A 13,957-nucleotide genomic window follows, 5' to 3' on the forward strand; every position below is an offset into this window, starting at 1 on the left:
ATTTATATTTATATATTATACACTTATATATTTAAGTATTTCGGGTGAACTCGGATTCATTCATGGATGAAACTTTTCATCCATATCAATATCTATTTCCATTTCGGTTCGTCGATATTCATATTCATATCCATTTAGGTTCGTCAATATCCACTATTAGTCGGGTGGACCGGATGGATATCCACTGGATCAGGTGATCATTGACACCCCTTAGCTCAAGGCTCAACTAATCTTGCTTGACTCGTGAAAACAATGTAGGGTTTGACTATGAAATGATAAAGATTTATATGTTTCTTAAGTTTTATATTTTGAAATAACCAAATGCCAACCCAACATTATAAAATAAAAGTTTTAAGCATGATGATGATAAAAATAATCGATTTGATCATCATATATTCCACGAATATACAATCACCACAAATACAATAAAATACCTGAGTAAAAAATGGACAAACGGTGGTTGAAATAAGAAACAATTTGTGTTTATACTGAGAGTACTGGACTAACATTGAGATCTATATTATTAACACGTCTAAATCAAAACATCAGAGTGATGGATGACATGTTGACAAACAACTACTGTACAACATTTTTACTGTGCTCTGGTTGATTAGAAAGATGATGTGAATGTTCATTGTTTTCGCTCCCAAAGGACAGGATGGTGTTTTAGCAATCAAGTTCTAATCTTTGCTATTAATATTTTTTATTCCTTAAGTGTTAAGTTATTTCTGAATGTTGGCAAAAGTTAAATGTTAATGCATGCAAAGTGTATAGCACAGCACGAATTTGAGTTCAAGTCCAAGGGTGAAGAATATATGTATATGTGCTTGAAAAAAGCTTCAACTTGATCATTTATAAACAAGAATTAATGTTATAATTAGAAACAGATTGTAATAATATAGTGAAAAGTTGGGTGTAGTTAGTTGATGATTAACATATCCAAAGACTGCTAACAAATGCTTAGTATGAAGACATCGAGTACTAGAATAGTAGTCATGTTTAAATATGTAAACATTACAAAAATGAATGTATAGGTAGCAGATCGTCGAGCTGGCTGTCTCAATTTCATGACTAAGGAAAAAGAAGACATGGTTAAGAAATGATTACAGCTCTGTTGCATTTTCCTGGACTTGGATAAATTGTAATGCATCAAATACTCAAACTTGAGAAACATGTTCATGCATGATCAATGTAGTACATTAAGCCTATGAACATTAAAATTTTATTCATAACTTCTGCTACAATTTCCAGATTTATAAGCTGAAAAAAACCAGTCAGGAAGAAAAAGTAAGCAAACACATAGCATTCATTTGCCCAGAAAACCAATCTACATAAATCATCATTCATTACTCTCTTCATCTACTCATTATATTTACATTCACTATACACCAACTTCTCGCCATCTCTTGACGCTTTGTTAGGCATCTAATGTTACATCACGGGTATCAAGGGTCAACGTCAATTCTAATACTGAAAACCAGATTGAGTCAAAGTCAAAGTCAACGGTCAACATGCTTTGCAAAGGTTATTAGATGTGACGTTAGAAGAACACTGCTCTCGGATCGGACTAGTACATAGCCGGCTTCTTTTGGGTTCAGATATTCTCACATGAGAAATTGCAACTGTAAGTGCATCAACCAAACCGGAATCATCGTGTTCCTCTGTATCATCGTGACCTGAACTTCGAGATATTGACAATGGAGATGAGTATTTGATTACTGAAGTAGTACCATCAATGGTCAACTTTTTGGTCAACTCGAGTACAGATGTAGCAGCTAGTGTTTCTGAAGATGGTCCCGCTTGATGTTTTGACTTTGACTTGAATGATAATGATTTTAATGTGCGTTCTGTGTAGAATATAATCCATGGATGGCCTGAAATAAAAGGTTTTACATTGTCAATAAAGTGAAGTAGCACAAGCATAAAGAGAATTATAGTACCAGACTACCAGTTCTCAATCTAGAGAGCAAAAACACATAAAATTTAGTTAAAGTTGATGTTATCTCCTTGTGTCTATATTCCAGTTAATGTTTATCTTCATAAAGGTGTGTTATCTCCAAGGTTCTATTATTAAGATTGGATTAATAACTTTAAGATAATTAGTTTGTAAGGGTTAGATATAAACCATCATCTTAATCTTATCTTATTACGCATGATAATAAGATCATAATTGCTCACAATTGCTTACTTAATTAAACACATTCTCCAATTTCCATGATCAATATTTTACTTAGAACTCTATCAGCATAGTATTTGCTTGCATAACGTTACTTTAAAAAATTAGTATGGCTTTTTAATACAACTAATCTCACTCAACGCTTGTGTGACTACTGAAATATTTGGGCCACTAAATTAGTCAGAGTTACTAGGTTCAACAAACTCCTCGATTATAATCAGAAATCCGAAAACTTTATATTAGCAAGAGTTCTGCCAGTTTCCATAAGTATATGCTAAACTTGACTAGTTTGAAGATATACTTATCGTTGTAAAGGTCAGTTGACTCGGCTGACACGTCGGTAGCCGCGTTGGTTTGGGAGTTGGCCTGTCACATTTTGCCCAAAAACGCCAAAAGTGTCGAGTCAAAGTCGGGCTGAGTCTGTCTAAGTTGGACAAAGTTTGGTCAAAATATTTAATATTTTAAAAAATTTGATCTTGGGCCCTTGATCTATGTTTTATGTTTGATATATTTATGTGTAAAGGTCAGCGTTAGTCAACAACCGATTCGTCCACGTCTCGTCCCGACTCAACCGACTAGTCCCTCCAAGGTTCTGATCGATTTGTCCCCAACTCGCGACTTTTACAACCTTGGATATACTACATGAGAGTTTGTTCCAGCTCAACTTTGCATCCCTGTGCTAGAACTAGGTGAACTAGACAGGTTGCTTTTTACATGCAGGTAATTGTTCTTTTATAGTACCGACTTTTGAAGTAATATCGGTTCATTGCACCTGTTACCGATATGTTTTGTCATACAGTTCACTCTCCCAAAAATATGTTAGAACGGTCTCGTTTGCAAACTCCACACCAGGTCCACAAGTTGACATAATTTTATCAGGCTGTTTATTAATTACAAACGGGGCCGAACATAAAGACAACAACTCGAAGCATATTTGGACATGTATACACAAATGAATGACTAGAAAACGCCTAGATTTTCCTCTGCATTTCTTTTTGCACACATTTAGGAGCGAGCAGTAGCTCGTGAGCAGATGTGTCAAACTAGGTGGGCTGGGCAGGTTAGGAAACGAGCATAATGAGTTTTGGATCAAAAGCGGTAACGTAGATATTGTTTTGAAAGTAATTGAGGTTGAGATATTAAATATTAGTAGGATATAGGAAAACCTAAAAACGTAAATATTAGTAGTTATTATATATTAATACATCAATTTTTAGAAGACTGAAAACATTCATATAATTTATGGTCAGCTTTCAAAACGAACATACTTTTGATAGTTGACATTACTCAATTAGCTAGGCTATTAACTTCTGCTTATTTAAACCTCTAAAGCTAACCATAAATCAAATTTACCCATTTTTTGGGTAACGGGACCAAAATTAGATCCTTACAATTTTAGAAGCAGAATAGTAAGTAGTACATGTTGATTCATTCAAAATTAAAAAGGAACTTACTTAATACTTCCTCAGCTGTTATTCTAGAGTCAGCATTCTTTGTGAGGATACGTTCGAGCAAATCACGTGCAGGTTTGGAGACGGACTCCCATATTCCAGTGTGGAAATTGAGATCAACGGTCTTGATCGCCTCAAAAACATCCTCTAACGAGTCTCCTTGAAATGGCAACACGCCAACTAAAAGAGCATGTAGAAGAATACCAGCACTCCATACATCCACTTTCTCCGTATAGTTTCCGGTTAGAACTTCTGGTGCCACATAAGCCGGACTTCCAGCCAAACCAGCCAAGCTCTGACCTGTTCAGACAACCCAAAAATAAAGGGCCAGAAAGAAAAAGGATGTCAATTGAAAATGACCAAAAAAAAAATTCAAAACTAACTGGGTTACGTTAAACATATAATCATTCCGACATCCTGTGAGTGACAGCAAGATACTCTCAACACAACGATTAGTCTTCTAAAATGGATTCATCAGAAAGCTAATGATCTACGTACAGCAACCTCTATGGCTAATGCACTAAATTAAGAATAAATCCCAATGACCCGGTACTAGCATGTTGTTATTGAACTACACATTCACTCGCCGGCCTCAAATTCGTTGGTTACAAATCATAGTTATGTTGTAAAGTGTCATCCAACAGAACTTCATTAGCGGCAAGTAGGTTAGGGTGATGTAATCCTTTAATACTTTTGGTACGTGCAATGATCCCACATCAACCTTGAAAAAAATAGTTGGTGGCTTATAAGTCTAGGTGTCCCCTCCGGCTTCAAACTAGCTTTTGGGAGTGAGTTCTACACTTATGGCTTGGATATAAACCTCTACGGGATAGGTTTATAACTAATGTGACTTTGATATAGCTTAGTATGGGATGGGATATCTTCATTACGGTAAGAGTAGACAAGCCTATAATTATTTCACCCCAATTGGAGCTTATTTATGGCTAATTATTACTCCCGCCGTCCCAAAATAACTATATCCCGTTTTGACTTCTGAAAGTCTTTCTTTTCTTAACTTCAGCTTTAAATATTTGTGTTATATAATATTTGATGAAATTCATACGATGTACTAGGTTCAAACATGTTCTCGTCGGCATAATTATTATCATCAAGTATTATATAGCACAATCAAAAATATATAGAGTTAAAGCTGAAAAGTAAGTTTTTAAAAAGTCCAAAGTAGGACAATTATTTTGGGACGGAGGGAATAATTTATTTATTTTTTGAACATGTTTCTTTCAATGACTGATATACCCTGATGGCCTGATACATTAACATCTATTAGATCTTCGATTGCGAATGGGCAATTTAACTGAGAGACCAGCATGAAAAATGGTTATTGATGAAATTAAAGTATTAGCATGATAACTGACAAGAAGCACAGTTTAATGCTATTAATATCCATCATAGACTCATCAAGAGCATTAAGGTGTGGTAAGCAAACCTGCCATCTAATAAAGAACATAATATGGTGCCAATGCAATCCATATAGGACCATGTATGCAAAGGACAATTTCATAATCAATACGCATGAACATACAGGCAACTTATGAGAGGTGGCAACAATATGATTCCATGTTCCTGACATTGATATGTACAGTCAATGAATGGCCGAAGACACATAATTCATAAGGTCATAAAAGCAATGCCATTCACAACTACCGACAAAGAACTTAGAAAGTAAGCCTTAGATCACCAAAACATTTGAGTAACTGAAACGTCAATTGTCGTGTGAAATATTCATTAGTTAAACATTTTCTTGAAAGTCAAACGGCAAAGAGGTTCCATAGTAACGTTAAGTTGTATTTTGAACGAATGCTCATGTACAACTGGATGGCAATAGTAATATCATTAACGATTATGATTATCTAACAGTTCAAGTACAATTGTTATCGCTAAAGAGTTAAAATGCATTCAAAATAAAATATGCAAAATGAGATGTATAGGGGCTTCCAGTCGTTCAAATCTTACTTTTTGATTTATCGGAAGCATTAGAACTGGTAGCAGGTTATCAGACTGAAGAAAAGTAAAAAATCATAAAAGACAATAAAGTATGATGGGGTCCACAGATGACATACTATTAATCAACCGATTAATGGATCTTGTGAAGTACTGGATTAATTTAAATAAACTTTCTATTTTATGTCCATTGAACTCGTTGAAGAAACCATGAATCCAGTTCTGCTCAAATTTGATAATATATGTCCATTAATGATATTTAGGCAAGAAACTTATCTATTTTAATACTAAACTGCAACAAAAGCCTTGGAACTTTTGAATTGGTCATTACCAGGTTATTCGCAGATTCAAATAATTACATTTTCAGCCCAGACTGATCTGTTTTTAGTTAACTTTGTTACGTTTAATTAATCAACACTCCACTATAACCCAAGGATTATTGGCTTAAGGGACTTTTTTATAGAACACAAACTGATATTTTCTCAATCATATTGAGACTTCTATAGAAAGCATTGAATATCTTGAAACGTTCTCATAGTGATTATTTCTAAGACATAAACTGGTGACCACAATGCACGAGTACCACGACTGATACAACATTATTAGCAACTCCTAAATGAAATGCATGCAAGATAAACAAGTAAAAACCAGTAATTGAGAACCAAAAGGGAAAAACAAAAGTGTACCATTTGTGATCCTCACTGCCAAGCCAAAATCTGCAAGCTTTATCTTCCCTGTACTCGTTAAAAGAATATTTTCAGGCTTAACATCACGATGAACCACACCCATATCATGACAATACTTAATCACCATCATCAACTCCTTAAAAATATTCGCAGCCCGTTGCTCAGAATATCGACCTTCCTTAGTCATCTGATCAATCAACCTACCACCCGAACACAACTCCATCACTAAATGAAACGACTCCAAATCTTCATAAACCGCCTTCAATGTCACAACCCCAAAATGCCCCGACAAATGTTGCATAATCTCAACTTCCCTATGAACAGTTTCCTCCCCTTTCACCAACGTTTTACACGCAAACTCTACACCAGTAACCCTACACCTACACAACCAAACAGATCCAAATTTCCCTTTCCCGATCGTCTCACCCCTAATATAATCTTCAACAATTTTATTCTTCCGACCCATTTGCGTCGCTACATCGATGCACCCAATCTTCCTCTTAATCCCTCTACCCGATAAAACTAACGACGATGTAGCGCACGGTGGTGCAGTCGCTGCAATACCAGCACGCCTACTCCTACACGATCCGTTATCATCATCACTACTAAAAACCACATCTTCCTTACAACACCTTCTTTTTAACCTAACATAATCTTCTAAAGAGTAATGACACTTAAGATTCGAAATCAACGACTCCGAATCACCGGTCGACTCCAACAATTCTTTTTTCTTGTTACTATTATTATTGTTATTGTTATCAGTAGCCAATAGGTCACTTCCTTTTCTCTTCTTCCTCATCAAAAAATATCTATTTTAAAAAAATTCAATAAAACCTAAATAACCCTAATTTCACTTGATCATACAGACCTTAATAAGATAAACATAAAAAGGCAATTGGTATTAGTAAGATTTAATAAGAGAAACTGAGAATTAAAAAACATAATAAAATGTTAAAAGATTGGGAGAAATACGAACCCTAGAAGTAGCGACGAATGCAGATTGAAGGAGAAAAGGAGAGATAAAAGGGGGATTTAAACGAGTGTGTGACGAAATAGAAGGATGAAAAAAAGCCCTAAAAATCATGTACGATGCGAAATGGATTTTGATTGATTGATTGATTGATTGATGAAGATCTGAAAAATTGGAGGGGGTTTTAGGTATGGTATTAGTTGTGTGTGTATGGAATGACGTGTATCTATTTGCTAACGACCCGGATGCGTTTTTTTTTTTTTTTTTTTTACCGATGTTTTCTTTATCTCCTTAACTTAAAATTTAATTAATTCAATTTACGTGAATTTAATTTAATTTAATTTAATTCAATTCAATTCTTCAATTTAATTTAACTCAATTTGTTACAATTTAATTTAATTATAAGTTATAGTATAATCCTTTTACTCATGTTACCAAATTGTCTTGCCGTTCAACGCGCTTTAGTGTATAGAAGGATATGTTCTTCGAATGCGACATATCCTGTTTATGGTGTGTGGATACAGATGAAATGGTCGAACACTTATTTTCGATATCCTCAATCTTTTTAGGTTTAATCTTTGTTACTTAAGTGGTGAAATTTTAACTAGATCGTCACGTCTTCTTTACAAGAATTTTTTAACGAATGGCATTCGGGTATAGGCATTGGAGATCATAAGCTTCGGAAAATTATCGGTCCTAGTACATTGTGTAACGACCCGCCAAAATCGCCATTGACTGGTTCGTTAACTTAGGTCCCGTTACGTGGTCATAGTCCCTAAATGAGACACGTTTGACCAAAATTATGTCGCATTCATTTGAAACGTGTAAGACTTGTAAAGTTTAAGTTACCAAACGGTTCGACAACAAGTTTAAGTTTACAAAAGTTGTAAAGTATAAATGAAATAACTTGCGACATAATATAAGTTGAAAATTACGAATGCTATCAATAGCGTATGCATGTAAACATTAAGTTTGAATCCAAAGGTGCTATCACTAACGTATGCATGTATGCTTGCCCCAAGCAAGTAATCAGAGTGTGCGGAAGCATGTATCAAGTAGCCAATTATGAACCTGAGAAACATATAGAAAACTGTCAACGAAAAACGTTGGTGAAATCATAGGTGTATTTGTAAACGTTGTTTTTGAACCACAAGCAAGTATAAAGTTGATTATCTAAATCGTTTGCATTCCAAAAGTTGTTGTTTGTATCACGAGCACCCAATTATCAAGGCTTAACTGAATGGTACCTCTGAATCTAGTGTTAGAACCTACACAATAACCGAAAATACGTTTCATCCGTCCGGATGAGGGTTCGTCAAACCCGTATGGCCACACAACATAAGTTCTCGCTTACACCCTGCAAGTGTAACTAATGATAATTGAATTGAGGCTTTTTGTTCTAACTCGTACGTGGAATGTTTATTTTCGTACTTGTGTTCAAGTATAAAAGTATGAAAGTATAAAATGTATACAATGTATATGTTTCTCAGCCCACGATTTAAAAGAAATAAAAGTTGTTGAAAAGGTGGGACTATGATCTCACCGTAGTTGCATGCCAAAGTACTTGTAATTAAACGTTGTGCACGAAAGTTGCTTAGCCTTGACCTAAACAAATAAGTTGTATCAAAATATGGAAAGACACAAACAAGGTCGGTCGAAATGTGTTCAATTAGTCCTATGGCTCGTTACGACTCGATTATATAGCATGTGAATCACGTTGTCAAGTTTCATGCAAGAATTAAGTATAAAAGCATGTTAGAACGATTGCATAAGTGTTTGGTTAAGTTTGACTAAAAGTAAAACTTGGTCAAAGTCAAAGTCGACTGGGTTGGGTCGGGTATCCGACTATTGCACATATAAACGTAGTCATATATAAGCATGTTGGCAAAATTTCATGTTAAACGGAGTTGCGAGTAAGCAGGAACGAAACTTGAAAAATCAAAAAAAAATTGGGACAGAAATATTCTCGCTATAGCGAGATTTTGTGCACACAGGGCTCGCTATAGCGAGGCCCCTGGTTTCATGTGACGCCCCGTACAAAACCATCGTGTACGGTTCATCAACAACATGATCATTACAAGGTCAAACACTATATGCTGTTTGAAAACCAGTTTTGCATTCATAAAAAGATAGCGTTTTACAAAAGATAACGTGCTTCCTATGAATAGAAGCGTTAACATAAGTACGTGACCCAAAGGTCGTTACAAAGCCATTGTTTGAAAAATAACGTAAGTTACGAATGCAAAAGAAAAGTTTCATGATTGAGACATCTCTAAGTAATGCAGCAGAAATCTAACACAGCAGGTGAAATGTCCCGTTCTTATTGATTAAAAACGTTCCATATTAATTGATTTCGTTGCGAGGTTTTGACCTCTATATGAGACGTTTTTCAAAGACTGCATTCATTTTTAAAACAAACCATAACCTTTATTTCATAAATAAAGGTTTAAAAAGCTTTACGTAGATTATCAAATAATGATAATCTAAAATATCCTGTTTACACACGACCATTACATAATGGTTTACAATACAAATATGTTACATCGAAATCAGTTTCTTGAATGCAGTTTTTACACAATATCATACAAACATGGACTCCAAATCTTGTCCTTATTTTAGTATGCAACAGCGGAAGCTCTTAATATTCACCTGAGAATAAACATGCTTTAAACGTCAACAAAAATGTTGGTGAGTTATAGGTTTAACCTATATATATCAAATCGTAACAATAGACCACAAGATTTCATATTTCAATACACATCCCATACATAGAGATAAAAATCATTCATATGGTGAACACCTGGTAACCGACAATAACAAGATGCATATATAAGAATATCCCCATCATTCCGGGACACCCTTCGGATATGATATAAATTTCGAAGTACTAAAGCATCCGGTACTTTGGATGGGGTTTGTTAGGCCCAATAGATCTATCTTTAGGATTCGCGTCAATTAGGGTGTCTGTTCCCTAATTCTTAGATTACCAGACTTAATAAAAAGGGGCATATTCGATTTCGATAATTCAACCATAGAATGTAGTTTCACGTACTTGTGTCTATTTTGTAAATCATTTATAAAACCTGCATGTATTCTCATCCCAAAAATATTAGATTTTAAAAGTGGGACTATAACTCACTTTCACAGATTTTTACTTCGTCGGGAAGTAAGACTTGGCCACTGTTGATTCACGAACCTATAACAATATATACATATATATTAAAGTATGTTCAAAATATATTTACAACACTTTTAATATATTTTGATGTTTTAAGTTTATTAAGTCAGCTGTCCTCGTTAGTAACCTATAACTAGTTGTCCACAGTTAGATGTACAGAAATAAATCGATAAATATTATCTTGAATCAATCCACGACCCAGTGTATACGTATCTCAGTATTGATCACAACTCAAACTATATATATTTTGGAATCAACCTCAACCCTGTATAGCTAACTCCAACATTCACATATAGAGTGTCTATGGTTGTTCCGAAATATATATAGATGTGTCGACATGATAGGTCGAAACATTGTATACGTGTCTATGGTATCTCAAGATTACATAATATACAATACAAGTTGATTAAGTTATGGTTGGAATAGATTTGTTACCAATTTTCACGTAGCTAAAATGAGAAAAATTATCCAATCTTGTTTTACCCATAACTTCTTCATTTTAAATCCGTTTTGAGTGAATCAAATTGCTATGATTTCATATTGAACTCTATTTTATGAATCTAAACAGAAAAAGTATAGGTTTATAGTCGGAAAAATAAGTTACAAGTCGTTTTTGTAAAGGTAGTCATTTCAGTCGAAAGAACGACGTCTAGATGACCATTTTAGAAAACATACTTCCACTTTGAGTTTAACCATAATTTTTGGATATAGTTTCATGTTCATAATAAAAATCATTTTCTCAGAATAACAACTTTTAAATCAAAGTTTATCATAGTTTTTAATTAACTAACCCAAAACAGCCCGCGGTGTTACTACGACGGCGTAAATCCGGTTTTACGGTGTTTTTCGTGTTTCCAGGTTTTAAATCATTAAGTTAGCATATCATATAGATATAGAACATGTGTTTAGTTGATTTTAAAAGTCAAGTTAGAAGGATTAACTTTTGTTTGCGAACAAGTTTAGAATTAACTAAACTATGTTCTAGTGATTACAAGTTTAAACCTTCGAATAAGATAGCTTTATATGTATGAATCGAATGATGTTATGAACATCATTACTACCTTAATTTCCTTGGATAAACCTACTGGAAAAGAGAAAAATGGATCTAGCTTCAATGGATCCTTGGATGGCTCGAAGTTCTTGAAGCAGAATCATGACACGAAAACAAGTTCAAGTAAGATCATCACTTGAAATAAGATTGTTATAGTTATAGAAATTGAACCAAAGTTTGAATATGATTATTACCTTGTATTAGAATGATAACCTAATGTAAGAAACAAAGATTTCTTGAGGTTGGATGATCACCTTACAAGATTGGAAGTGAGCTAGCAAACTTGAAAGTATTCTTGATTTTATGAAACTAGAACTTTTGGAATTTATGAAGAACACTTAGAACTTGAAGATAGAACTTGAGAGAGATCAATTAGATGAAGAAAATTGAAGAATGAAAGTGTTTGTAGGTGTTTTTGGTCGTTGGTGTATGGATTAGATATAAAGGATATGTAATTTTGTTTTCATGTAAATAAGTCATGAATGATTACTCATATTTTTGTAATTTTATGAGATATTTCTTGCTAGTTGCCAAATGATGGTTCCCACATGTGTTAGGTGACTCACATGGGCTGCTAATAGCTGATCATTGGAGTGTATATACCAATAGTACATACATCTAAAAGCTGTGTATTGTACGAGTACGAATACGGGTGCATACGAGTAGAATTGTTGATGAAACTGAACGAGGATGTAATTGTAAGCATTTTTGTTAAGTAGAAGTATTTTGATAAGTGTATTGAAGTCTTTCAAAAGTGTATAAATACATATTAAAACACTACATGTATGTACATTTTAACTGAGTCGTTAAGTCATCGTTAGTCGTTACATGTAAGTGTTGTTTTGAAACCTTTAGGTTAACGATCTTGTTAAATGTTGTTAACCCAATGTTTATAATATCAAATGAGATTTTAAATTATTATATTATCATGATATTATCATGTATGAATATCTCTTAATATGATATATATACATTAAATGTCTTTACAACGATAATCGTTACATATATGTCTCGTTTAAAAATCATTAAGTTAGTAGTCTTGTTTTTACATATGTAGTTCATTGTTAATATACTTTATGATATGTTTTCTTATCATAGTATCATGTTAACTATATATATATATATCCATATATATGTCATCATATAGTTTTTACAAGTTTTAACGTTCGTGAATCACCGATCAACTTGGGTGGTCAATTGTCTATATGAAACATATTTCAATTAATCAAGTCTTAACAAGTTTGATTGCTTAACATGTTGGAAACATTTAATCATGTAAATATCAATCTCAATTAATATATATAAACATGGAAAAGTTCGGGTCACTACAGTACCTACCCGTTAAATAAATTTCGTCCCGAAATTTTAAGCTGTTGAAGGTGTTGACGAATCTTCTGGAAATAGATGCGGGTATTTCTTCTTCATCTGATCTTCACGCTCCCAGGTGAACTCGGGTCCTCTACGAGCATTCCATCGAACCTTAACAATTGGTATCTTGTTTTGCTTAAGTCTTTTAACCTCACGATCCATTATTTCGACGGGTTCTTCGATGAATTGAAGTTTTTCGTTGATTTGGATTTCATCTAACGGAATAGTGAGATCTTCTTTAGCAAAACATTTCTTTAAATTCGAGACGTGGAAAGTGTTATGTACAGCCGCGAGTTGTTGAGGTAACTCAAGTCGGTAAGCTACTGGTCCGACACGATCAATAATCTTGAATGGTCCAATATACCTTGGATTTAATTTCCCTCGTTTACCAAATCGAACAACGCCTTTCCAAGGTGCAACTTTAAGCATGACCATCTCTCCAATTTCAAATTCTATATCTTTTCTTTTAATGTCAGCGTAGCTCTTTTGTCGACTTTGGGCGGTTTTCAACCGTTATTGAATTTGGATGATCTTCTCGGTAGTTTCTTGTATAATCTCCGGACCCGTAATCTGTCTATCCCCCACTTCACTCCAACAAATCAGAGACCTGCACTTTCTACCATAAAGTGCTTCAAACGGCGCCATCTCAATGCTTGAATGGTAGCTGTTGTTGTAGGAAAATTCTGCTAACGGTAGATGTCGATCCCAACTGTTTCCGAAATCAATAACACATGCTCGTAGCATGTCTTCAAGCGTTTGTATCGTCCTTTCGCTCTGCCCATCAGTTTGTGGATGATAGGCAGTACTCATGTCTAGACGAGTTCCTAATGCTTGCTGTAATGTCTGCCAGAATCTTGAAATAAATCTGCCATCCCTATCAGAGATAATAGAGATTGGTATTCCATGTCTGGAGACGACTTCCTTCAAATACAGTCGTGCTAACTTCTCCATCTTGTCATCTTCTCTTATTGGTAGGAAGTGTGCTGATTTGGTGAGACGATCAACTATTACCCAAATAGTATCAAAACCACTTGCAGTCCTTGGCAATTTAGTGATGAAATCCATGGTAATGTTTTCCCATTTCCATTCCGGGATTTCGGGTTGTTGAAGTAGACCTG

At 34.4% G+C, this 13,957-nt stretch overlaps 1 protein-coding gene across 2 annotated transcripts; it reads right to left on the reverse strand.

The window, feature by feature from the left end:
• Positions 1-1,201: 1,201 nt before the first annotated feature.
• LOC139898800 (serine/threonine-protein kinase PEPKR2) lies at positions 1,202-7,424 on the reverse strand. 2 transcript variants are annotated; one of them, XM_071881587.1, is made up of 4 exons: positions 7,249-7,424; positions 6,273-7,081; positions 3,631-3,927; positions 1,202-1,874 (listed from the first exon to the last, which is right to left on the reverse strand). In XM_071881587.1, exons 2-4 carry the CDS (start codon positions 7,069-7,071, stop codon positions 1,507-1,509), a joined length of 1,464 nt encoding a protein of 487 aa, XP_071737688.1. In that variant the 5' UTR covers positions 7,072-7,081; positions 7,249-7,424; the 3' UTR covers positions 1,202-1,506. The 2 variants fall into 2 exon arrangements, with proteins under 2 accessions (XP_071737688.1, XP_071737687.1); XM_071881586.1 differs by having other exon boundaries at positions 6,273-7,140.
• Positions 7,425-13,957: the final 6,533 nt, after the last annotated feature.

The sequence above is a fragment of the Rutidosis leptorrhynchoides genome, chromosome 3 (assembly GCF_046630445.1).
Source record: "Rutidosis leptorrhynchoides isolate AG116_Rl617_1_P2 chromosome 3, CSIRO_AGI_Rlap_v1, whole genome shotgun sequence".
NCBI classification, from domain to species: Eukaryota; Viridiplantae; Streptophyta; class Magnoliopsida; order Asterales; family Asteraceae; genus Rutidosis; species Rutidosis leptorrhynchoides.